Raw genomic sequence first — 26,047 nt, 5'->3', positions numbered from 1 at the left:
ACATGTGAGATAAACTCAGATTTTGAAATAAAGATAATATTGGGACATATTTTCCAGGGTAAAAAATACTGGTTAATGATTTCTCCCATGTAAAAGGTTTGGAAAAATTTATTGGAAAGGTCACATGAAGGAAAATATCCAGTTATACCCACAAAGGCATAACTCTGGGGTCTATTCTTATGCAATAAGCTAAAAGTATAGTTTCTATCATAATTCACTGCTATCTGCAATATCAGTTTATGAATCTGTAGTATTTCTCATTCTCAGTTTATAGTCTTAAAAAATCCGTTAATATTTTACAATTCCTCTTTTAAACATAAAAATACACAGTTTATATGTGTTAAGTGGTTTTTACATTTCAGTTAAGGGCTCTCTCCTCCCAATAAAAAGTTGAGAACATGGAAGAAATGTATCCCTACATTGTAACTCATGTTTCCCCTCAACAGAGATTCATAAATAGAAAAACTAAGCCAGTAGTTTTTAAAATTTCCGGTTATTTTAAATTTCATTTAAAATAAAAATGTTTTATTTTAAGTATTAGCAGAAAGATAAAAAACAGCATGTTTAGAATGATGTTACACACTTTACATATTAAGTTTGCCATTTCACTAAAATAAATTTAAAAACAAATCTAGGGTGACATAGGTTTTAGTATGATTCTTATCATTTGTTTCAATTACTAATAAAGTTATGGCTGCTGAAAATTATAATTAGGAGATCTGAATTTTTTAAAAGAATTCAAGGAACTAGTAGATGAATCCAATTGAAAGAATTTACCATATTCTTTTAAAGATCAAATTTTTAGAGATAAAATACAAAGTCAATTAGGTAATAAAGTATATACTCAGATCTGCGTTATTCGACTGTAGGGACTTTTATTCCCAGCCTTTGTATTTTCAAAACTCAATTTTTAATTTTTTTATCTATAGTTAAGATTCTTAAATGTAAAAATATTATTAGTTAGCCCATAGTTCAGCATTTTAATGATTTTTATAAATGTAAAATTAAAAGTGCATGAAGATATAGGTTTTATACACTATTTGAATACCCTGGTATTATTTAAGAGACCATATTGGAGAGTGACTCAAACAGAAAAGAAAAAAGCTACTACAGTTGCTGATTCAAGGTTATACTTAGCCTCTCCATTCTCAACTGAAACCCTTAAGGGTAATTTTCACAAGGCTGCGTGGGGAAGATTTGTTGTTGCCATGGGACAGTTCTGATGCTTTGAGTCATGGATCCCTTCTCTACAAAAGCAATGGAGTTTCCATTAACATGGTCACGGAGATGCACTGGCCTATTAACGCTATACTGAAGGCTCCATCATTCAATATTTTGCTTATTTGCTGAGTTTTTCTTTTTTAAATCCTTATTCATAAATACTGTGTTTAAATTAAGAAATGTATATAAAAAAAAAAGAAATGTATCACTATAGGTTTCTCTTTGCTTGCCTGCTTACTCTTCTTGAAATACATATTGTACAGATACAAATGGGAAACAAAGCACTGAATAAAAAAAGCACTTAAAACTTTTTTCTAGATATATTTTGCCATATATGAAATGGGAATTAGGTGCTAATTTTAATAGATGCCATTAAAAATTGATATTCCATTTTAAAAATTAAAAAAAAATTCCCTGCATTCTACTATCCTAACACAGTAGTTTTCTTGCTTCCTATCTTCATTCATGCCTGCACAGACACTCAGTTTTTTTCAGCTGATCTCATAGTTTATGCATAATCTTGATTCATCATTAAAGAGGCAATATAGGAATACGAAATTAACTCAGTATCATCTTCAGCTCATTATATGAAAAAACATATTGGTATAGTCATTCATAAAATATCCATTATTATTAACTAAAAACTTGGATCCAAATGACTCAAGTTCAAATAGCTTTAATCCTAAAATCAGACAATTTATTGGTAAAAATCAGTAATAACATTAGGAAATTTATTGGTAAAAATTTGACAAAAACTGCATATATAAGACAAAAAGAAAATCACAGAAATCTAAATTGAGAAGTTAGTTCAGCCATTAGTATATATAGTATTAATGTGTTTTATACACCAGTATATATGAGTGTATAGTTGTGACAATAACTCCCATTGTTATACAAATAGGCAAATTCAGTAAATTGTCCAGGGTCATAGGTAGTATGTGGCCAAAATACAAGACTATAAAGGGCAAATCTTTCTTAAGTAGAATTTACTCTATTACCTTTTCCAACTACTGAGTCTTGTAAAAATATGGATTTAGGCTCTTCAAAAGAATCCAAACTTACTTTCAAAAATGTGTTTGATATCACATGAAGAATGGTTTTCTAATTGGTCACATGTTCTGGAGAGGTTTTTCAACTTTGGTAGGAAGGTTCCAATCCTACACCAAAGTGATCTGACCATTAACTAAAACACAACAATATTTAAATAGGCCCTTAATGAACAAAGAGGATGTCCACATTTGGCTACTTACTAGTAATAAGGGGAATTCTCTGCTGACCAATGGCTATCAAAATTCAGCTGGGAAAAGTATTATTATTGTAGGGGATTGTCAGGATGATGAGCATACTATCCATTCTTCTACTAAATTTTAACACTGGATTAAATCTGATGACTGGAAATCTGGTCTCTGAATAGCAGAATATCAGAGACAGGTCTGTGAAATTCATTAATTTTATTAAGGGTGTTGTTGCAGACATTGTTAACGATATTGCATAGTGACACACTGATAAGAATCCACAGAAGCAATCAAGTATTGAATACTGAGTACTTTATCATCTCATGTAATCTTCCCAATATGTAGGTTTTACTATTCCATTGTTCACATAAGGAAACTAGAGTTCAGAAACATAAACAGCTTATTCAAATTCACAGAGCTAGTAAGTTGTAGAGGCCAGATTCAAATCTCTGCCTCTCACTCAAAGCTTGTTCCACTATGCTGGGAGAACTAAGTGCCGCAAAGTGGGTTATGTGTCTCTACCCGGAAGGAGACAATTAGACAGAAGAGGAGATGGGTTACAAATGTAGAGGGAAACCATATCTAAACATAAAAACAGTTATCAGGAGGAGAGAGACAGTGGTAGAAGAAAGATGATTCAGCAGTAAGGGATAAGATACTAAACAACTGTATACTTACAGGCATAATTTGACACAAGTCGTCAGTGGTAACACTGCAGATGCCTACTGGCGTATTTTGATCACTAGGAACGATGGGAGGGCTCAATAATTTCTTATAGCAGCAGGGGGGGAAACGAATATCCAGAGTAATGCTGTTATAAACAGCTAGTCCCATAAGCTATGCATACTAAATGTTAAGCATTAACATAAAATCCATGACAACAAATGAGTTTTGAATTATGTATCTATTTCTTGCATACTTCTTTCAGATCTAACACTGATTTTGTAATTAATCCCACATGCTAACTCTTTTTTTATTTTCCCTTTATTTTACATAATATAATTCCCTGATTACCAAAAATCATGTAAAAAGGAGAGGTGCAGGTAATAGTATTTAATGATTTCCCTAGAAAACTGCCTATCTAAGATCACAATAGCAAGTTCACACATTTCTATAAAGTATGTAACATATAAGAAAACTTTTAAATTTAAACAAAGATGGTGGTGATTTTATTAGCAGCAACTTATTCAGAACTCGCTGCAGAACATGCCGTTGATTTTGGTGACCATTCTGGCTAAATACAGGCTACGCAGAGAGAGCTGTATTGAACAGGCATATGGAAACACACACACACACGTCTGCACACACACACACTACTGATAAGACACAATCTCCCACAGTAATACCTGAAAGACTTATTACTTGGAGTTTCCTCAAAGTGTTGAGTTTAAAAGCTACAGATGTTATATTTATAAACTTTGCCCAACTATATATTTTTTTTATCAGTTATACAGTAGAATGTAACTTCATCCATTTGATAAATGAGGGGTTTTAGAGCAAATTTTATGACATTTCAACTGTCAAAGATTATAATAACAAGTTCTTAAGGAAGTCATTACTTTTACTGACTTGAAATCTAAACATATGGTCTGGACAAATCATTAAAAACAATTGAAAAGATTAGAAAATAGCCAATATTTTAATTTGCTAGGGCAGAAAAAGGCTAATAATCATCTAAGGAACAGTTCTGTTATTTTATAGGTAACCATACCAACAGAGATCGAGCAGTGTGTTCTAGAGGAAAGATATTGAAAATAAGCTCTAATATACTCCTATAACTATAATAGCAATAACAGAAGCAAGCACCATTCTACTGTAGTTACCATTTATGACCATTTACTGTAGTGGTAAGTCCTAAGCATTTCTCATTACAATTAAAAAAATTATAATCCTGAAGGAAGGTTTTTAACAGATAAGAACATAGGTTCACAGGATCTGCTCTAGGGCACCTTCATTGCAGGAGAATCACACTGCCTCTCACACTAAAGCTGCTCTGATTGAAGCAGGGGTAGGGGTGTGGGAATTCTGCTGGAGATGCCATGTGGTGCAAACCGGGTGGAGTTTGAAAACCCCCGCACTACATTATATTGCCCCATCCTTAGTTCCAATGCCTTTCTGGTAATTCTGCTTCTAAAAAACTATTAGATTATGGCTCTTCGTGTGATCTTCAAAACATTTTATAATTAGTACTATAGGTTTCATTATAATATTTCTTGTAAACGCCAAGGCCTTAATATTAAAAAAAACTGTATTAGAAATACAATACTGTGAGAACTGACAGCCCAATAAATCTTTGGTTCTGAAATGTTTTAGTGAATGCTTTTGTGTGTGTGCTCAGTCGTGTCCACCTCTTTGCAACCTCATGCACTGTAGCCCACCAGGCTTCCTCTGTCTATGGGATTTCCCAGGCAAGAATATTGGAGTGGGTTGCCATTTCCTTCTCCAGGGGATAGACTCAACCCAGGGATCAAACCCATGTCTCCTGTATTGGCAGGCAGATTCTTTTACCACTGAGCCACCTAAGAAGCCCCTCTGAAATTTTAAAACTGGAATTATGTATGGAGCCAATTATATTTTCTTAATCACCACACATGGCACCCCACTCCAGTACTCTTGCCTGGAAAGTCCCATGGACAGAAGAGCCTGGTGGGCTGCAGTCCATGGGGTCTTGAAGAGTCGGACATGACTGAGCGACTTCACTTTCACACACTGGAGAAGGAAATGGCAATCCACTCCAGTGTTCTTGCCTGGAGAATCCCAGGGATAGGGGAGCCTGGTGGGCTGCTGTCTATGGGGTCGCACAGAGTCGGACATGACTGAAGCGACTTAGCATCAGCAGCAATCACCACACCTATTACTTCTAAATGTTTTGTTCTCTTCACCTTCGGCAGATTTTTCACCCACTTATGTGACCACAGTCCACCGTCATCACACATTTTTCATATACAATATCCTGCTTTTCAGGGCAGCAACCTTTCTATAGTTTGTGTGTGAGATCAATACACATAATAATGAGATAGTGGTGGTTTTAAGTTAATTTTAGATATAACTGTTCAACCTGTAATATACAACATCTAAATACATTTAATATGCTCTTTTGGGCAATGACTGAATAGAAACTAATGCCTATTGCCAAAAAAAAAAAAATCCGGTAAGCAAGTTCACGATATCACACATACTACTCTAAAAATACAGTGTAAGAGCTAATACTTTATTACAAACACTAGAAAGTCAAAATAAGCCAAACCTAAGCCATGATAAGGACGTAAAGTATGACAAAGATACTTATCAGGAAATTCAAATGACTCCTAGTGTAGGGAGAAGCGTTAATAACACAGGCCTTCAATGAAGTTAAAACATGCAACAAATGACTACTGTAAGTAACAGAATGAAAATATGAGTGTAGGAGTTGTTACATGTTCCTTGCTGTGGGCTTGGCACTTTGGACCGTTAGATACGACAACACACAATCAAATTTCAGATTAAGCTCACTATCACAGCCTGTGGTTTTCCCTACTCCTTTGTCTTCCATGCAGTTTCTTGATTTCCATATACATTCTTCGGGATGTATTCCAACAAATACCACAGAGTCAGATGATACTCAAAGCCCTCCATCAGACGGCTCTCAATCTTTTTTGCCTGAATATTCATTGGAAGGACTGATGCTGAAGCTGCAACTCCAATACTTTGGCTAGCTGATGCAAAGAACTGACTCGTTGGAAAAGACCCTGATACTGGGAAAGACTGAAGGCAGGAGGAGAAGGGGACGACAGAGGATGAGATGGCTGGATGGCACCACCGACTCAACGGACATGAGTTTGAGTAAACTCCGGGAGTTGGTGATGGACAGGGAGGCCTGGCGTGCTCCAGTCCATGGGGTCGCAAAGGGTCGGACATGAGTGAGCGACTGAACTGAACTGAATCTTTTTTGCCAGCACCATCTATAGCTCTCAGAGAGCCCCTTGCTCCCATCAAGTGGACCTACACATAGCTCTGTGACAGCCAGCAGTGTGGACTCTTTCCCAGCCATTCTCCTAGGCCGGGTCCCACTCTCTCCAGTCCTGGTTTAATAAAATATATCGGTTCCATTTAAAAACTCTACCTTCTCTGGGAGGACTACAATGAATTGTTTCCTTCTCAGAATTCCTCAGCACTTAATGCCAAATGGTCATTTGACTCTGAGAACAAACTACCTGCACGGGCGGTCATCTGTCCATCTAGACGATAAGCTTCTTAAAGTAGATATTTTTTCTTTTTTTAACCTATGTATCCCTAGGGTTTGCTCATTTATTTATTCTTCTCTTTCTTCCACAGATACTTATATTTTTCAGAATTTAAAAATGAGTGCAGAAGGCATCCTGTCCAGTCTCCCACCCAAAGCAGGAACACGCTCTCCGACAAACCTGAAAGAATCAAGAGGATGGTGTAGGAATTTATATCATTTAAAAAAAAACTATAAAATATTGCCGTATGCTTCAAATGTTCCCATTCCATTCAATGTTTAATTCTTATGACCGTCTCAGGATGTGAGGCCACGTTAGATTTAATCTTCATAATTTCAATTTAGAAAACTGAGTGAAGTAAGCACAAAGTGAAAGAACTACCAGAGTAGCTCATCATGAAAAGGAAAGGCACTGCGACTTTAAAAAATGTCTTCAATTTCAGATAATTTAGGTTGTAAATGAAATAGCAAATGCTACTGGAGATAAGGTTTTCAGAGAAATATGTTAACAGTTCAGTCACTCCTTCCAGTTAACTAAATCTGCTGATAACTACATAGCTGTGATATTACAAAATAATAAAGACTACTGAAAAATCTACTAGTAAATTTAATAAGAATCTTTAATCTGAATAAAATAATGAGAACAGTTTTCCAAAATGCAGAGAAAATTCTTAAAAATCTCTAATCTACTAGCACCTCCTAGTGGAAAGTTCAAAGGATACAATTCCAACCAATCGGAATTCAGAATAGTTATCACATTTAAAGCTGCTAAACCAATGGCAGTATGAATCCTTATGATACGTAAACATGCCTGGAAAATAGAAGCATAATTTCAACAATAGGATTGATATAAAAAATCAGAATGGTAAACATGCACATGATATCTTATCTATTAGAAGCAAAACAGTTCAGCAATAGTTATGCTACAGAACAATTTTCATGTTAAAATATATCAAATATGGGTCCAGAGTGTGCAAGAGCCTTTTATTCTTCACTGGTATCCTGAACCAAGGGTTGAAATGGTAAAAAGACAGAAATTCAATTAATCAGTTGATTTATAGAAACTATAGTTTTATACTTTATAAGTTATCAAAATTAATTCTGAGGATTATCTGGAGACTTCATCACTGTCATCTCTATTTCCCATTACCAGAGAAATATTATATAAACATATATACAAAGTTAATAAAAATAAAGAATTAAAAAAACACTTAAAACTCCTTTGAAGAAAATGCTTAACAATACTCAGGATTATATAGGTGTTTTCTCTAAATCAAATGAAACCAAATTAAAGTTCAAAGGTTAATTTAATGCTTCCTATTTATTAAAATGGCTCATTATTTTATGAAAGAGACTTTGAATATTAGTGAAGAGCAAACTATAGCTCTGATCTTAAAAATTTTAATGTTCTTTTTATTTCAATGACAAATGTTTACATATTTGGCTTAGTCAGAAAACATGTGAATGCTTCTATGCTAATACATTTTGTGTAGGATTCCCAGTAAGATAATAAGTATTATAATCATCAATTCGGTCAATTTAAAAAATGCAACTAACAGTCTTTAAAAAATTATTCAACATTTATGATTGACAAAAAATCTGTAAAATCATCGATTAAAATTGAGTGACTACTTACATCTAACGATCAGGAAGAAAACATTTTCACTGAAATTAACTACTCACCATAATCTGGATGAAAAATCTGGCGAATGAGGAGGAGGAACCATTCTTTAGTCAAGCCACCCATATCCAAACCAGCTTCCCCTACAAATGTAACTTTCAACTTCTTTTTCAGATCTGCTCTTTTCCGAGTTAACTGTTTGAGGCAATTATAAGATAGAGGAGAACAAAAGGCAGTAAAAAGGAAATTAGCCTTTTAAATTCTGGGAAATGTATTATCATATTTACAATGTCACGAAACTTCATCCATCCATCCATCCAGTAAATCTGCCCAACCCTACTGTACTGTTTGTTGTATGGATCAAGAAACAGAATTAGGAAAGTCAGGTACCTTGCTCAAGGTTACTGCCTACTGGCATCATACTGACTCCAAGATTTTAATTTATACAATACAAAGTAATTCATTTAAACTTGCCTTCAACGCTAAAGTTTTAAAAAATCACATAACTAAATCAAATATTGTAATAGTCACATGAAAATCTGGCTGAAGAACTGTACATGCTTGAAGCTTAATAATACATGTATATACAATCAAAGTATCAATATGTCTGACCCTAAATATACCCAATATATCCTTGTAGATAAGACTTCCAATTTTACAGATGAGTAATCTGAGGCCTGGAGGAATTAAAATGACTTGTTAGGCACCCAACCAGTCAACAAAGGTGGTCTAGAATCTACATTATATATTCAGAAATATGAATTACTCATATAAGTGTTCTATATGAAATCCTTTCCTGAATATTTAACAACAAACCACTAAAAAACATTAAAAAAAAATGAACATAAGGCTTAACTGTGAAAACAGAACTGTTTTTAACCATTGTATCAAAATATAAGGAAGCACACCACTGGCATACAGAAATAAAGAAGGCTTACTAAGACTTTAGTAATAAGCCATATTATCAAATCATTTAAAGCTTTAATCAATTAATACTATTCTGGAATAAATAATCTATACCTCATCAAGAGAGTCGCTCACCAGATGTGTCCGCCTTACTTTCATATTTAGAAATAACATATTCATATCAGGTCTCTGTCTTCGAGATACTTTATCCACCAGACTTTGCTGATTAAAAAAGAAAGCAAAGATTTTCATTTTTACTTGAACTATAATCTCATTTAACACATTTAAACGCAGGTAAAAATAACTTATATTGTTCTCTTTACCATCTCTCACATAAACAATTTCATAAACTCAATTATGCAAATTTTTTATGAAAATGCCTTATTATTTCATTTTGGGACATTGATAACAGAAGGGGATACAAAATGGAGGACCCCAAAATAATTCAACTTCTACAGTAAAAGAATGTTGCATTACTGCTTCTATATGTCTCACGTCTTACATAGCAAAGTTTTCTGTTTAATAGACACAAACAAGGTGGGAACATTGGGAACAAGGTACATACTTCTGATGATTAGCTTGGCTTATGCTTTTTAAGATACTGGATTTACTCTAAAATCTACTTTTAGAAAGTAATTTTCAACATATTTCAGAAACCATCAACAATGTTCATATCCTTTGTCCCAATACTAAACAGAGGAAATATTTTATACGGTGACATTCACCACAGCACCATCGATAAGAGCAAAACTTTAGAAATATACTAAGTATGGATCTCTAGTGGAGTTATAACACAGTTATCAAAAATGATGGTCATAAAATTATGTAAATAACATGGAAAATGTTTAAGGAATGTACAACTAAAAAAAGCGAGGAAACAAAATTGTATACACAATATTGTTTCAACTCTGATGCCTTTTAAAGATAATATAGGTAAAGACTATCAAAAGCAAATTCCCTACAATGTTAACAATATTTATGCCTGAGTGTTGGAAATAAGGGGATGTTTTACAAAAATATAAGAAATATATGAATGTCATTTATCATATAAAGTCTACATGCTTTTATATGTATAATATATTTATCTAAACTCTTTTTCAGACTACCTCATCCTCTTTGGTAGTAAAGAAAATGAATTATTGCACAGCTTAAAGATAAACATTCCAACGTTTTAAATACATGCAGCAATTTGCTTTAGTAGGTAAAATTTTAATACCCCAAATCTATATAGTAAGGCTACTCTCATGATTTTGTAGGCTACTATAATAATACACTAATTCAGAGCCCTTATTCATCTCTCCAAGTATTCGATTCTAAAGACTTGCAGTAGTTTTTTTTTTTTTTCCTTTCCTCTTCTCTGGGTCCTGTCTTTTGTGCTCAAACAGATCTATATTCCTAGCATAGTATGCAGTGTCACGGACCTGTTTTTCCAACCCTTTCTTATCTTCTGTTCCCAGTCGAGCTCCTGGGAAGCCGTCACACTAGAAGTATCCAGCACACAAATTTAAACTAGGATGCTAACGGAAGACAAAGCTTAGTGGCTGCTCCTCCCATCAGAAATTCATACTGCATCGAAAGTGCTTCAGATGAAAGAAATAACCCAACAATGGTAGAATTTTAGACAGACTGATGAGGAAGTTATTTTTAATCTGGGAAATCACTTTGACAACTTTATACTATCTAAGTTCTTGCTTATATTAACCATCTATAATGTTATCCTGTGTCAAAAGAGTCACCAGTCATTAATTCCAAATGGTATGGCAGTTTACAAGCTAAAATGCTGGGAAATACCCATAACTGAGAACACCACTGGACTCTTCAATCGCTACTCATTTGTGCCCATGCTCTGAGGAAGACAGCCCAGGATACACTCTACAGCTGCCACTCTCCTTTTAATTGGAAGGAAATTTAAAAGAAGATATTTAAAATCTTAAGTGTGAGCAGCACAGCAGAAAACTGCTCAGAGGAACTTAAACTTCTAGCTCTTTAGATTTTTTTTCTTATAAATAGAAAAAAATCATAGCCCAAGGCTTAAAAAAAAAAAACTAAACTAAAAAGGCACATGAAGTGGCATAAATGCTAATCATCAAAATGACTAGCCATATAGACTAATCTTTGAGCCAATATCTAACCAGGATTAATAATTCTGGTGCTAAATATACCTGCTGAAATCTACTTTTCGGCAGGGTGACATGGCTATGTCACTTCTTTGGTACACAGAAGCGATATCGTTTCTTCTAATACTCCAATAGTCAGTGTAAACTGACTCTGGGATGTCACTAGTCACTCAAATCTTTTGTCCTGCTCTGTGATAGCAAGCAATACTCACCTTCTGGTAAATTACTGAAGAATCAACAATTCTTACTTTTACGGTATTTGAAGTATTATAATTTATGCCTTAGAATTCTTTTTATATCCTTGAACAAGATACAGAAATCATTCCTTTTACTCTACAGGTCTCTCTTGGGGTCTATTTTAAGACTATAGCCAACCTCTCTAAGTTTTAAAGTTGGAAGTAATCGTGTCGCAAAAGCAGAAACTCAAAAACTTTTGAGTATAAAAATGTATAGTCTAGAGGTCTAATTGTTTTTTAAAAAAGCACAATCAAAGTAATTATGTACTTCATCTATAACTTTACTGTGCTATGCAGAAATCATAGTAGGCAGTGGACAGGACAGGCCCAGAGATGAACGTCATCCTGCCTAAAGCTGGCCTGACTGCTACCCATTTCAATGGGCCTGCAGGCATTTTAGTCCCCTAAGAATCAATAAAACACCTCTCACCATCTATGGACATATTTCCCAGTTTTCTAAGACTACACTTTTGGTTACATTTTCTAATTTTCCAGCTGTTTCTATTTGACTTCCATAAAATTTAGAAAACGTGTCGGTGGTTTGAGTGGTTTGCTCTTAAGGACACCCCTTCTCTTGTCCTCCCTGTAGTTCTTTCTCACCAATGCCCTGCCAGTGACCCTGGAGGATGGTGTCTACAAAATGATGTCCAAGTTCCCACTACTTTGGATCTGGGAGAGGCATTTAACCTTCCTATTATATTTATAAAACAATGAGAAGTTGATGAGGAGCATTTTTTTCCCTGCATCATGAATAGGTTTAAGTATTTTTTGAGGGAGTATGATATGAATTTTACTTTTGACATTTCCTGATTATGCTAGAACAATTCACATGACATTTGACTTATTTGTTAAATTATTTACTATATATTGATTATAGTCAGCATAAATGTTTTCATAGCTGGCTTACCCTTGCGATGCTTATCATCTGTTGTTCTGAGTCTCTTTGAATAATGATTTTTTTTGCGGCTATAGAAATAACGAATGGGTACTGACAGAAGGAAAACCTGCTCAACAAGTGAAAACAGAAAAAGCAAAATGGTGTATTTTTAGCAAAATTATACTAAGGGAATCTAAGGTACCGCTTCCAACAATATTAAACCATTACTTTCGTACTGTGTTTTACCATTCACAAAATGATTTTATGTGCATCATTTCTTTGAATCCCACAGCCTTGTGACCTATACATCATTATCTGATGTGCAGTGGCTTTATTCCCTAGAGGAAGCTACATCCAATGTTCTGAAATATGTGCTGACAGCTTACACTGTTTATACAAATAATCTCAGTTTACGCAGCCACTTGTACATCATTACCTGGGCAAAATATGGCCAACATCAGAAACAGGAGGCAGGAGTGCTGATGAAGGATTAGGACAGAAAATCATGTGCAGAAATTAATACAAGAATGCATTACTCTGTGAGTATGCATATGCATCAGAAATGCTTATACATCAGAAATGAGGAAATCTAGCAAGAACTATGGTAGGAAAAGTAACACATTTAAGAGTAATAAAAGAAAAGAAAAAGTGCTGCTTTAGCACTGTTATTTAATGATGCAGTAATATGAAATGGTATGTATTTGTAAACACACATGATCAAAAGTTATGAAAACAACTTCTTTCCTGGGTCAGAGCTCGCTCTGTTATATAAAAGAGCCATAAAGCACACAGATAAAATGCATTCAGAGGGAACTAGTAAGGCAGCAACGACCCTTCGGGAGCTAGACGCCCACAGAAGTGGCTGTAATGAATCCATCAGCCGTAGTTGGAACACATCCAAGGACAGCTGATCAGCACGTGTGTGACCACTGGTCACACTGTGATGCAGGCATTAGGAGGAAAAAGGAGATAGCCCTGGAATGACCTGAAGATGAAAGGGTTTTCCTCTTGAAACGAAACTGTTAGAGAGCAGTAAGAAAATTGCTCAGTATTAATGTGTAATAATTTTGAATCACAAAGTGCTAACTAAAAATTTGGAAACAAAAAGAAGTGCAATGAACTTAGTAGGATAATGCTGGTCTAACTGCGTACTTTAAAATAGTGTTCTTAGCCCTTCTCTAGTCACAGCACATAGACAAATGATACTCTGTGTATGACACACTGAGATAAACACAAGAGGCTAGCCTTGGCCAGACAGTGACTTGCCCTGGGGCTCTGATCCCCTTCTAGGTCCCAAGGGCTGAAGGGATCATAGGATCAAACCTCTATAACTCATTCTTGGTATACAATGTTACCCTACAGTGTTTAGAGGAGCTTTGCATTAAAAGATGTCACTGAAATATGCACAGTAACTCTTGGCATTGTATAGTAGATTTGTCTAAAACATTACAAATACATTACAGTGGGACAAAAAATATCTTTGTAGAATAAACTCTGTAAAGAAAAAACTCCATCAGACTGGCCACGGTCCCCCAGAAATGGAATTCTTACTCAGTTCAGGCGTGGAATGAAATATATCCAGGATTCTAGTCTATACTACTACTACTACTAAGTCACTTCAGTCATGTCCAACTCTGTGCGACCCCAGAGACAGCAGCCCACTAGGCTCCCCCGTCCCTGGGATTCTCCAGGCAAGAACACTGGAGTGGGTTGCCATTTCCTTCTCCAATGCATGAAAGTGAAAAGTGAAAGTGAAGTTGCTCAGTCGTATCCGACCCTCAGCGACCCCATGGACTGCAGCCTTCTAGGCTCCTCCGTCCATGGGATTTTCCAGGCAAGAGTACTGGAGTGGGGTGCCATTGCCTTCTCCAATTCTAGTGTATGTTTTAGGTCAATTCTGGTGGAAAGGGTCCCTGGAAGCTTGAACCCATTCTGGGGTTTTGGGTTACTCATATCCATATCATATCTCTCAGTCTCTCTTAGAATAATGCATTCTGTAGGACATCTCAGAGTCTAGGAATAAATTATGTCTGGGATAGTCTTGCTGGTTTAATCCAAACTGTAAGTGTGACTATAAGGTGCAGGGTAATGAAGCATTTGGTGAAGTGTTTTGAAAATCAATTACACTAATGTAACAAACCGTTTCTGGTGACGCCCTCTCTCTGTCCCACCCATTCTTTTAATGCTGTGTATAAAGAACAAACACTTCATCTACAGGAAGAGGGAGAAAAGGAGTGAATTCACGTGTGTATGTGCACACACGTGTGATCACTGTGTGAGGTCCGGCACCAGCATACCATGGTCCATGGGACCAACATGGCCTACAACCCAGGCTCGTGAGTAAAGCTCTGGAACACAGACACACCCTTTCAGTTACATATTTTCTAAGGCTGTTTTGTGCTATAATGGTAGACCAGAGCCTGCACAGCCCAAAGAGCCAGATACATTTATAATCCTGTACTTCCCAGAAAACGTTTGTTGACCTCCGTGTTGGGTGATGGCACACAGAATAAGAAAATTTATAAGAAACTGCATACTAAGAACTTTTCCCTTAAAAAGATGTTACTAACCAAACAAAAATCAATATATTAACATAAAACATAAATTCAGATGAAATAGAAAAAGATGATGCTTTAGGAAATATAATGATATAATGATTTCAAGGCTGGATATCTAAAATACACTTAAAAGTTTATATGTTAAGGTATGAGTACATGTAAATTTACTTACACACATTTAAAAGCCAGTCATTATTTTGAATAGTATTTTATTCAGGTGAATACGCAAATGAACTTTTGATCATACCTGTGAGAGTTTCCAAAGCTCTGCCAGGTGTGGTATTCTTCCATGAGGTCAATGTGATCCAATGTAGAATTATAGAAATCAGTATAAGGAATAAGGGGAGGGTGAACCAAATTGTTCGCAGTATCTGTAAAGATAAATTCTAACATAATGATCTTTCCCAATACGTACATGATTCACTCTAGTAGGAAGAATATTTTAATGCCCACCGGAAAGCCTTTATCTAGAAATTCCTCTTTTCAGCAATTGTAGTGCTGAATGAAGAAGGTAGTTTTAAAATTAAGGTCAAAATGCAGCTGATAATTACTTGCTTTAAAAGAGAACCTGAATGGTGAGGATTATAACAGCATAGTAAAGGGAGTAAGCAAATGGCACACTCAGGAGTGGATATAAGTTCGTGTATTCTTAGGAACCACTACTTAGGAGGCCATATGCGGTTGGCAGCCATAAAACAGGATTCTGCTCCATAAAATGCATAAAGCTTTCTCATGCTTACACATTAATTGTGAAATCCATTAGCAAAACAGAAAATACTTTACTACAACTCTCCTCCTCAAAGGAATGATTGAAGATGTACATCATGCTTCTATAGTATTTTGAGATCCTTATGGAAATATCCTTATATTTAATAAAAGCAAAGTAAAGATGATTGAATAATAAAACCTACTAAGTAAAGCCAATACTTTAGATGCTGATGGGATCCACCACGAACACTTTGATATAGGTGGAAATTCTTCAGGTTTTGCAGGAAACAGGCGTAAAGAAATAAACTGCAGCAATCTCTCTACCAATGGTTTGAACCTCTTCTGGGATAATCTGGTAAAGATTTTGAAATAATTCCAATCAAAATTCACATTTTCTATTTTGGCAATATATTTGTTACAGATCAAAGTTTATCCTTTATGCATAAAACTTCAGACTATTTCCCCAAATTCTATTTCTTTAATTGCCCCAAATTTGAAAAGATGCAAAATTTTACCTCAAATATCATTTCTTAATTAAATAAGAAATAAACACCAAGATTACTATAAAGTTAGCATTAAGCATTTCACTTTTAAGGCTTTTAGTATTCAGTCACTCCTCATTCATAGACTCTGTATTTGCAAATTCACCCATTTCCTACTATTTAATTCTAAACCCCAAATAAATGATTGTGGCGCTTTTGTGGTCATTTCATAGGAGTGCAAAGAGTGACCAAAAACGGGAGTTGCTTATGCTGAGGATGAATAAGGTGACGCTCTGCCTCCTTGTTTTAGCTCTCATACTGCAAATAAGTATTCTTTATGCAATCTACTCGGGTCATGGTTTTCAAATTCTTATGCTTTTCATTTGTGATTTTGCCCCTAACTCTAGTGCTAGTTCTAAAGTTCTGACTATGGGGAGGGAGGTGGGAGGGGGTTCATGTTTGGGAACGCATGTAAGAATTAAAGATTTTAAAATTAAAAAAATAAAGAACTAAAAAAAATAAATAAATAAAGTTCTGACTAGTGTTCCTAAGAAGGATGTGATGTGCCTTACGGAGAAGGTACTTGTGTCCAATAAACTTTGCTCAGACATGAGTTATGATGCTGTTGGCGGTGTGTCAGCTGCTCACTTGTGTCTGACTCTTTGTGACCCCATGGACTGTAGCCTGCCAGGCTCCTTGGTCCACGGAATTTTCCAGGCAAGAATACTGGAGTGGGTTGCCATTCTCTTCTAGAGGGGATCTTCCCAACCCAGGGATTGAATCCGGGTCTCTTGCATTGCAGGCAGATTCTCCACCTTTTGTTGGCTGTGAGTTGAATGTTAATAAAATAATGATTTTATCAAATAAGGTGTCTTTAAAATGAAACACAGATAAAGTAAGGCTATGTACTGATATGCTGATGGAAATGTTGTGAGCAAAGGCTTGTAGGAATCTAACCCTTCTGAGTGGGAATAATAGTTCACTATTGACCAATTCAGTACTCACAGTAGCTTTATAGAACGTAACTATTGCTAATAATGAGAAATGACTGTATTTAAAATTAATTTTGGGACGATTTAGCTTCTTTAGCTTGTATTAGTCATAGGGAAAAGTAATTGTTAATGTAAGTACAGTACTGTGAAAAAAATACTGTACTTTTATAAATTGATGGCTAATATGTTCAACGATAGGACTGTGCTGTACAAAATACAAAAGCGGTGGACAGAAATCTCAACGTCTGGTACAAGCAAAATGGTTACTTACACACAAAACAGATCTTTAATGTATCCTCTATGTAGTACTATATAAAACACTTGTAATTGGCTTCTGAAGCACTGTCATTTCTAAAGACCTGAAAACATTTAACATCATTATAAAATTAAAAGTTCTTAATATCATAGAGTAATTTACTTTTTAAACCAGTGAGCTAGGAAATGATGGTCAGCTTCCACTAAGCTGGCTGTCTGTCGTAGCAAGTGGGCATAGATGACATACGTAGATGTGTTATTAAATTGAGGATTCTGAAAAAGATATTGAAGATAATTGTGTTAAAATTGTGTTAACATGTAAAAGGAAAGACACTAAGCTTAATGAGCTAAGTGGCAAATTCAGAAAACTAAATTTGAGATTATGAAATACTAGGTGAAATCCTTTAAAATAAGAATCTATTTGTTTCACTATTTAATTAACAGAGACTTGGATTTCCACAACGGTCCAGTGGCTTTGAATTAAGAAAGATTTAGGTCTGAGGGCTAATTCTACCACTTACTACTATATGCCCTTAAGAATGTTCCTTAAACTTTGATGCTCAACTTCTTCATCTAGAAAATGGGAATGATAATATCTATCTTGGAGACTGTTTTGAGTATTAAAAAAAACTATAACACAAAGCACCTAGCTCACTGCCTAGTATAAATGGAGGGAATCACGCCTTTCCAATTAAGCAAAAACCTGGTTCTCTCTTGATTTAAAAAAAAGGGGAGGAACAGAGAATGCTAGAAAAATAAAAGCTGGTAATGAAACTTTTGCAATGTGAAAGGAATCACCTAACAGCTCCTGAGAACTTTTAAATGTTAAAGGAGAGCTTATAAACCAAGCACAAACTCTAGTTACATTTCCAAAATCTAAAACTCAACGTACATTTCAGAACTTGATGGTAAAAATGAGTATTACTGAACAATAAACTGAAATTGTAAAAAAGAAAAGAGCACCACGTTTTTCAAAACCATCCTGACTTATGGTCAGGATGGTTCAAAATGAGGGAGTGACCCCTGCTGATAATCTCATTTAAGTGATAGCTCTTATGCGTAGAGTTTACTGAGGATCAAATACTCTCTCCTAAAAATCTGAGCTTCATGTTGTCACTTTCTAGCTTTTATTATCTTCACATATATTTCCTTTATTGTTTTTTGGCCAGTTTTGTCTTTCTCTTCTTACCTTTTTACCTCCCCTTCCTCTCCTTACATCTCTCAACTGCCTTTTATCTGTTTCCCCCTATTTCCCCCTACTTTTTCTTCTTTTTCTTTTTTCCTCTCTTCTCCTCCTTCTACCCATATCTTCCATATTTTTTTATTGGACATAATATTAAATTAAACATTATATCTTATTTAACATAATTTTTCTTATCTTTAAATGAGATAATAATCTATACAACCATCTTCGGTAAACTGTGAAGAATAATACAAATATAGTATGCTAGCTATGGGAATACCACACTTCTCAAAAAATTATAAAAGTTAAAATTACTTTTCATTTGTTTGGACCTTATTTATTTATTTATATCAATGAATCTGTATCTCTTGAGAGGAAAAAGTTCATCATCTTTGCTTTAGCAAACATAAACAACCACTTTGATTTTTCCATTAGAATTCTAGCTTAAATATTTATTGGAAAGTTAGAAACCTACTAATTGGGAAACAAAAAAGGGTTTTGAAGCCCCCTTAAAAAACTAGTTACAAGAAAGGAAGTTGACTCGAGGGGGAAGAAGTGCTTCTATTCTCTTTGTTCCAGAATTCAACAGCAGGAAGGCAAGAGCTAAATTAAAATATTAATTCTGGAGATCACTTAGCTTCCCACTGTTTGTTATAGCTTCAATTCTCTGATTAAAAGTAATTATAATCTAAAAAGTATCAGAAACGCTGCTCAAAATAATACTTAGTAGTGGATGTCTTTTTACTTACACGTGTACAGACTGAAATATGAATTATACAATTTCAACTAAGTTCTTGCTTTCTTACCTGTAAAAGTATAAAATATGCTCTAAGATCATCTTTTGTTCGTGGACTGAAAAAGAAAGGAGTGTAACTGATGAGAGATGCTTAATCTTACACCATCTAATAAAAATTACCAATGTTTCTGTGGGAATTAACTTGATAAAAGCTAAAACCTAGACTTAAATCTGAAAACATAAAAGTAAATCATTGCCTAAAGTGTACTAGATGCCCTTTATAAATGTAAAGCCACATCATCTGACATATAAATAAATGTGTATTAAATTTTGAAATTTATATGTATGTATGTATATTATATATATATAATTTTAAAATTAGTAGTAATATTCCTCTGTGGAAGAATTATCTGACTGAATAATGATTTAAATTATTTGGGTTTAAATAAAATCTCAACTATTTCTTTCTATAGTAGTCTATATAATTTTCAGATTATTTTCTCAATGGGACTATTGTTTTATTTTATAAATTATATTTGAAAATATTTTAATAAGATCAAAGCAATTCATAAACATTAAAATTCCTGGTGATAAGAGTCCTGGTTTTTTTTTTCCATTTTATAGCTGTACCATTAAAATGTCCATCTTCCTGTCCTATGCACCAGTATTTTAGTACAGTGTACAGCTTTGGGCACAGAAATGGTGGTTAAGATCATAGGCTCTTTTGCCAGACAGCCTGGGTTCTAATTATGACTAAGGCACTTATTGTGTTAACCTAGGCAGTTTACTTCTCTGTAAATTAATTTCCTCAAGTGTGAAGTGAAAATAATCCTATTACCTATTTCACAGGATTGCAGTGAAGATTCAATATGAGAAATACATGCAAAATCATTTGAAAGGTGATTAGCCCATAGTAAACAGTCAATAAGCTATAGATCTTGTTGTTGTTACTATAAGCCCAAAATAAAGCACAATTTTGGGGGTAGAGACCACATGATCCTTTCATACGTAAGTTGCATCAAATTATTTTAATCTGTCTCAGGTACACATTTGAGGAGCAGGGGTTAGAAAGCTGTGGGAGCGTGCTCAGAGGGGACTAAGGTCCTGCAGTTTCAAACCACTGGAGCTCCTCACTCTCCTAAGCATTCTTTGGACATTCTAATTTTTCCTCTTCATCTCCAATGAGGCATTATATATTCAACCAGAAACATAAAATTCAAGGAAAATGCAAAAGTATTACAAGAACGATAAACTGGGAAAATATTAAGATAAAAATCACATGAAAATATGATGTGATTTCAATTGTTTTAAAAAGACAACTAGAAAAAAGCTGCACAGTTACATTTTTACTTCTTTAATACTATTCTGCCTTTTCTCAATGTTCTATAAGAACCATAAATTTCCTTGAAAATTGGAACAATGTTAAAATATTTAACATATTTAAGAACTGTGGTTTGGTATTTTCAAACCAGGCTTAATATAAACATTTAAATTATAAGCTAACGGCATTGCTCGGCTTTAACAGCAGCTATTATTTAAATTGTTATTTAAGTAATATCAATTTAAATATGTACTTTTAAAACTGTATTTTTGTGTTCTGCATATTCCAAACACTATCAATTACACTGTCCATTCTTTATATAACAATTCAATATTTAGTTCCAGAAAAAAATATTTTAGTGGCTAAATTTATGTTTGCTTATATTAGAAATAAGGAAATGTCTACTCTGCTACCTAGAAGCCCAAGCATATATTTAATGTTCATATTATTTCATTCTAGGTTACTGATTTAACCACTCATCCTATTTTTGTAAAGCACATATATCTCTACACAACAGATTTTATATAGTTTTAAAGAATTCACAGATCCTCTGAGGCTTACATGTGGATCCTCCCAATAAGTCATAAGTCTCGAGTTAAAAAGCTTTGTTATAAATGGTTTACAATTTCATTCTATGTTTTTACTGCATCAACTAAAATCTTTTCTGAGTAAAACACACACATATATATTAAAGTTGGATGAGGTGAACAGATTAACCATCTATACTGAGGAGCTACAACTACAATATTGGTCACAATTACCCTTTCCATTCTTGTAACAGGCTGTTAATGATTCCCTTTAATACTGTCTTCTGAATGTCTTGAGGCTGTAGGCAAAAGAAAATCATGAAATAATTACAATTAGATATTTAGGTGACTTTTATATGTTACTTATATTTACAGATGTTTCAGTGGTTAAAATTGGGCTTGATGACCGATTACTGCCATTTATGGTGGTCTCAATTTCACTTCTGAAAGATTACAATGAAAATGTTCCCTGGGATGTGCACTGTACAACCTGCACAAACATACGTGCTGGCTGTTTGATGATTACCGTCAGTTTTATGTAACAGTGAAAAACAGAAAAAGAAAAATAATTTCACTGTCTCTGGAGCAAACAATATTAAATCATTAACACAAACTGAAGAATAGCATGTTTAACAATATAAAATGATGGCATACATTTTATACATATTTATATGTTATAATTAGCAGTGAAGTCCACAGTTCATTATAAAGTACAACCAAATTATGTTAAAAAAAACATAAAAAATTTTTCTTACAGAATTTGAAAAAACTTTTCAATTAAAAAAATATAAGAATTAAAAAATAACCTAACTTTCTGAGAATTTCAAAGTTTCTTATGTAATTATGTTACAAGGTGAGTTTTACAACATTTGTGTGGCTGATTTCAAAGTACAGTATAGACTCAAACAATTGTATGATTTGCCTGTGTTCATAAATGATACTTACAGTATTAAGTAAGGCATCATATACAGCATTCACAAATTTAGCATTAATCCCAGAGTCTTCAATAGTATTGAATGAGGCAGAGGCATCTTTCTGAAAATTCAATTAAAGAACTAAGTGTATATAACATTTTAGGAACTAGTCTAAGTAATATCTGAATCATAACTATTCCTTCATAATTTGTAATACTTAGTATGATGATATAAAAGAAATGTTACAAATTGCTAAAAAGGAAAATAAATACACAGGATTATTTTAATACTTTCCTTTTCCAAAACTTAAAGAATGGAGTCAAACGTTGTTGTTATTTGCTAAGTCATGTTTGACTCTTTGTGATCCCATGGACTGCAGCACGCCAGGCTTCCCTGTTCTCTGCTATCTCCTGGGGTTTGCTCAAATTCATGTCCATAGCGTCAGTGAGGTTATCTAACTATCTCAAGTATTACATTAGTACAAATAAAAACAATTTTTAAGATATCACTTAAGTAATTATTGTGATACCTATAATTTCAGAATTAATACATATTTATATTTGCTTAAGTAGCTGCTTAAGCCAATACTGGGTAGAAAAAGAGGTAAATTCAGTGTCTTTTTTGGGGGAAAATTTAAAAAGTGAAAAATGTGCTTTACGTGTTATTACCTTAAATGCAGCACTTAGTTCTGGAAAAGAATCAAATGTTGTAAGATAAAAATCATATACTGTTTTCCAATCTCCTGATGACTTAGCTTTTTCTACATCTTCCCTAAAATAAAAGCATTTATTAGCCACAACAGATAAAAACATTATTCAGATAATACAGCACTGATTCTTTACAGATAAACGTTACCCAACATGCAACTTGAAATAATGAAGCTGAATATAGGAATGTGTTCCAGTTAATGTAAATACGTGGTTTCTGAATTTATAATTTTTAATTAGATTAAGATATTAATCCAGCTTCAACTTTCCCATTTATTTGCTTTTTTAAAAGTTCACTTTTGGGCTTCCCTGGTGGTCCATGGGTTGTGAATCCACCTTGCAATGCAGGGGACGCCAGTTAGACTCCTGGCCTGGGAGGATCCCACGTGCCACGGAACAACTAAGCCCAAGCATCACAACCACTGAGCCCGTGTGCCTAGAGCCTGGGCTCTGCAACAAGGGGCGCCACTGCAATAAGGAGCCCATGTACCACAACCAGGAAGCAGCCCCCACTTGCCACACTAGAGAAAGTCCATGCACAACAGCAAAGACCCAGCGCAGGCAAAATAAAGACACAAATTGTTTTTAAAAGTTCATTTTGACATGCTCTTTCTTTCCTTTCCAGCCAAATTTCTTGACAGATTTTGTTTACATTCTATCCCTACTTTCTCTTTCTCACTTAGTCCTTTGAGTATCCATTTGGTTTTTATTATTAGGTTGGTGCAAAAAGTAAATGTGGTTTTGCATTGTTGAACTTTGCCCTCTGACATGGGAATACACTCTTAAATAAATGTGGTTATGTTATGATACATCATTTTAATGCACATTTCTTGCTTTATGTTTTTTTGCTAATGACTTATTACTAGCTGTTTATTTTATATTTTAGACTACAGAAATAATGTTAGACAAAAAGCTAATTTGAGCAATTTTTGTATTCGAGCTCAAAATGGGTCATAAAGCAGTGGAGACAATTAACAATATCAACAACACATTTGGCCCAGGAACTGCTAACCAATGTACAGTGCAGTGGTGCTTCAAGAAGTTTTGCAAAGGAAATGAGAGCCTTGATGATGAGGAGCATAGTGGCTGGCCATTGGAAGTTAACTATGACCAACTGAGAGCCTTTATTGAAGCTGTTCTTCTCATAACTACATGAGAAGTTGCCAAAAAGCTCAACGTTGACCATTCTAAGGTCATTCGGCATTTGAAGCAAACTGGAAAGGTGAAAAAGCTCGATAAATGGATGCCTCATGAGTTGACTGCAAATCAAAAAAGCCATCGTTTTGAAGTGTCATCTCTTATTCTACGCAACCAACCATCTCTTGATTGGATTGTGACCTGTGACGAAAGGTGGACGTTATACGACAACTGGCAGTGACCAGCTCAATGGCTGGACAGAGAAGATGCTCCAAAGCACTTCCCAAAGTCAAACGTGCACCAGAAAAGGACCATAGTCACTGTTTGGTGGCCTCCTGCCTGTCTGATCCACTACAGCTTTTGGAATCCCAGCGAAATCATGACATCTGAGAAGTCTGCTGAGCAAATCGATGAGATGCACTGAAAACTGCCACATTTGCAGCTGGTGCTGGTCAACAGAAGGGATCCAATTCTCCATGACAACTCCCGACCACACAGCACACAGCAAATGTTTCAGAACTTGAACCAATTAGGCCATGAAGTTTTGCCTCGTCTGCCATATTCACCTGACCTCTTACCAACTGACTGCTACTTGTTCAAGCATCTTGACAACTTTTTGGAGGGAAAACACCTCCACAACCACCCGGAGGGAGAAAATGCTTTCCAAGAGTTCACTGAGTTCTGAAGCACGGACTTTTATGCTACAGGAATGAAAGAAGTTATTTCTTGTTGGGAAAAATGTATCAACTGTAATAGTTCCTATTTTGATTAATAACGATGTGTTTGAGCCTAGTTATATGATTTAAAATTCATGACCGAAAACCAATATTACTTTTGTACCAACTTAATAGCAGCAAGGTAGCCTCCATGGTCTGTGTGTCACTTAGTAAATGAAATCTTATTTTTTAAAAAGGACACATTCCTTCATCTCTGCTTGCTTGTTTTGACTCATTTTCTCTTATTTAGTGTTTCTTTTGTTGCAACATTATATATTTGTTCTCACCTTCAACTTAAGACATCCAGTCATTGGTGCCTTCACTCTTATAATACCTTATGAGCCATAAGTTCAATTAATTTCCCACACAAAAATATTAAATTATGTGAAATGCTGACATGCAGTTGATTATATGTCTACATGTAACAATGAGCCAAAACTTACAGAAAGTCTTTCATAGTTTTGGGCTGAACTGGAAGGATGGGTTCTGGAAGAACTGGGGCTTTTATTTCAGATGATAATGGATCTGTGGAGATGCGCTGTTTTTGTCTAACATCAAGGGAAATTGGTGGTAGGTCTCTCACTGTGAAGGATAAAGTAGTCAATGCAATTAATCATAAACTTTTCCAAATTATAAAAATGCCATGCTAAGTCAACATGAACAGAAAACGAATGGATTATTTTCTATTGCATTCACTTTGGGACAATATAATAGAAAAACCTACCACACTGAAGGGCACTTACTGGGAGAGTCTGTTGTCACCCTACCCAATTTCACCCATGATAGAAAAATTATATGACATTAAAAGTTATCTACAGATATAATATGGGGCTTCCCAGGTGGCTCAGTGGTAAAGAATCTGCCTGCTAAGCAGGAGATGCAGGTTCAATCCCTGCACCTCCAGAGGGCTGGGAAGATACCTTGGAGAAGGAAATGACAACCCACTCCAGCATTCTTGTCTGGAAAATCCCATGGACAGAGAAGCCTGGTGGGCTACAGTCCATGGGGTCACAAAGAGTCAGACACAACGTAGGGAATGAACAACAAAAACAGATATAATATAGAATTTTTCTTTCACCGCCTCCCTTCCTATAAACTGTCTTTTAGAGATTATTTCAGTGGATATTTTTAGCGATTATTAGCTTTCTGAATATAGTTGCTCCTTGAATGGTGCAGAACTTGGGCACCAACCCCTCACATAATTTTACAGTTGGCCTTCTGCACCCTCGGTTCAGCATCTGCAGATTCAACCAAACACAGATTCTGTAGTAGTACAGTACTTCTATACTGATGATTTGGGAGAATGACATTCTAACATGTATACTATCATGTAAGAATTGAATCGCCAGTCTATGTCTGACGCAGGATGCAGCATG

At 34.9% G+C, this 26,047-nt stretch overlaps 1 protein-coding gene across 2 annotated transcripts in view; it reads right to left on the bottom strand.

Moving 5' to 3' along the window:
- Positions 1-26,047, bottom strand: part of HECTD2 (HECT domain E3 ubiquitin protein ligase 2) — a 72,888-nt gene that overhangs the window by 7,932 nt on the left and 38,909 nt on the right. For both annotated transcript variants that reach the window (XM_027960547.2, XM_060404612.1), the window contains exons 3-15: positions 25,115-25,253; positions 22,780-22,882; positions 22,143-22,232; positions 21,432-21,496; positions 19,420-19,465; positions 17,594-17,703; positions 15,905-16,053; positions 15,241-15,364; positions 12,466-12,562; positions 9,320-9,427; positions 8,362-8,494; positions 7,401-7,489; positions 3,135-3,293 (exon numbers count right to left, since the gene is read on the bottom strand). In XM_027960547.2, coding sequence (XP_027816348.1) covers positions 3,135-3,293; positions 7,401-7,489; positions 8,362-8,494; positions 9,320-9,427; positions 12,466-12,562; positions 15,241-15,364; positions 15,905-16,053; positions 17,594-17,703; positions 19,420-19,465; positions 21,432-21,496; positions 22,143-22,232; positions 22,780-22,882; positions 25,115-25,253 — 1,412 coding nt within the window. The remainder of the gene's footprint in view (positions 1-3,134; positions 3,294-7,400; positions 7,490-8,361; positions 8,495-9,319; positions 9,428-12,465; positions 12,563-15,240; positions 15,365-15,904; positions 16,054-17,593; positions 17,704-19,419; positions 19,466-21,431; positions 21,497-22,142; positions 22,233-22,779; positions 22,883-25,114; positions 25,254-26,047) is intronic.

The sequence above is a fragment of the Ovis aries genome, chromosome 22, assembly GCF_016772045.2.
Source record: "Ovis aries strain OAR_USU_Benz2616 breed Rambouillet chromosome 22, ARS-UI_Ramb_v3.0, whole genome shotgun sequence".
NCBI lineage: Eukaryota > Metazoa > Chordata > Mammalia > Artiodactyla > Bovidae > Ovis > Ovis aries.
The sequence above is the reverse complement of the archived record's forward strand: the minus strand, read 5'-3'. Positions and strand labels throughout refer to the sequence as shown.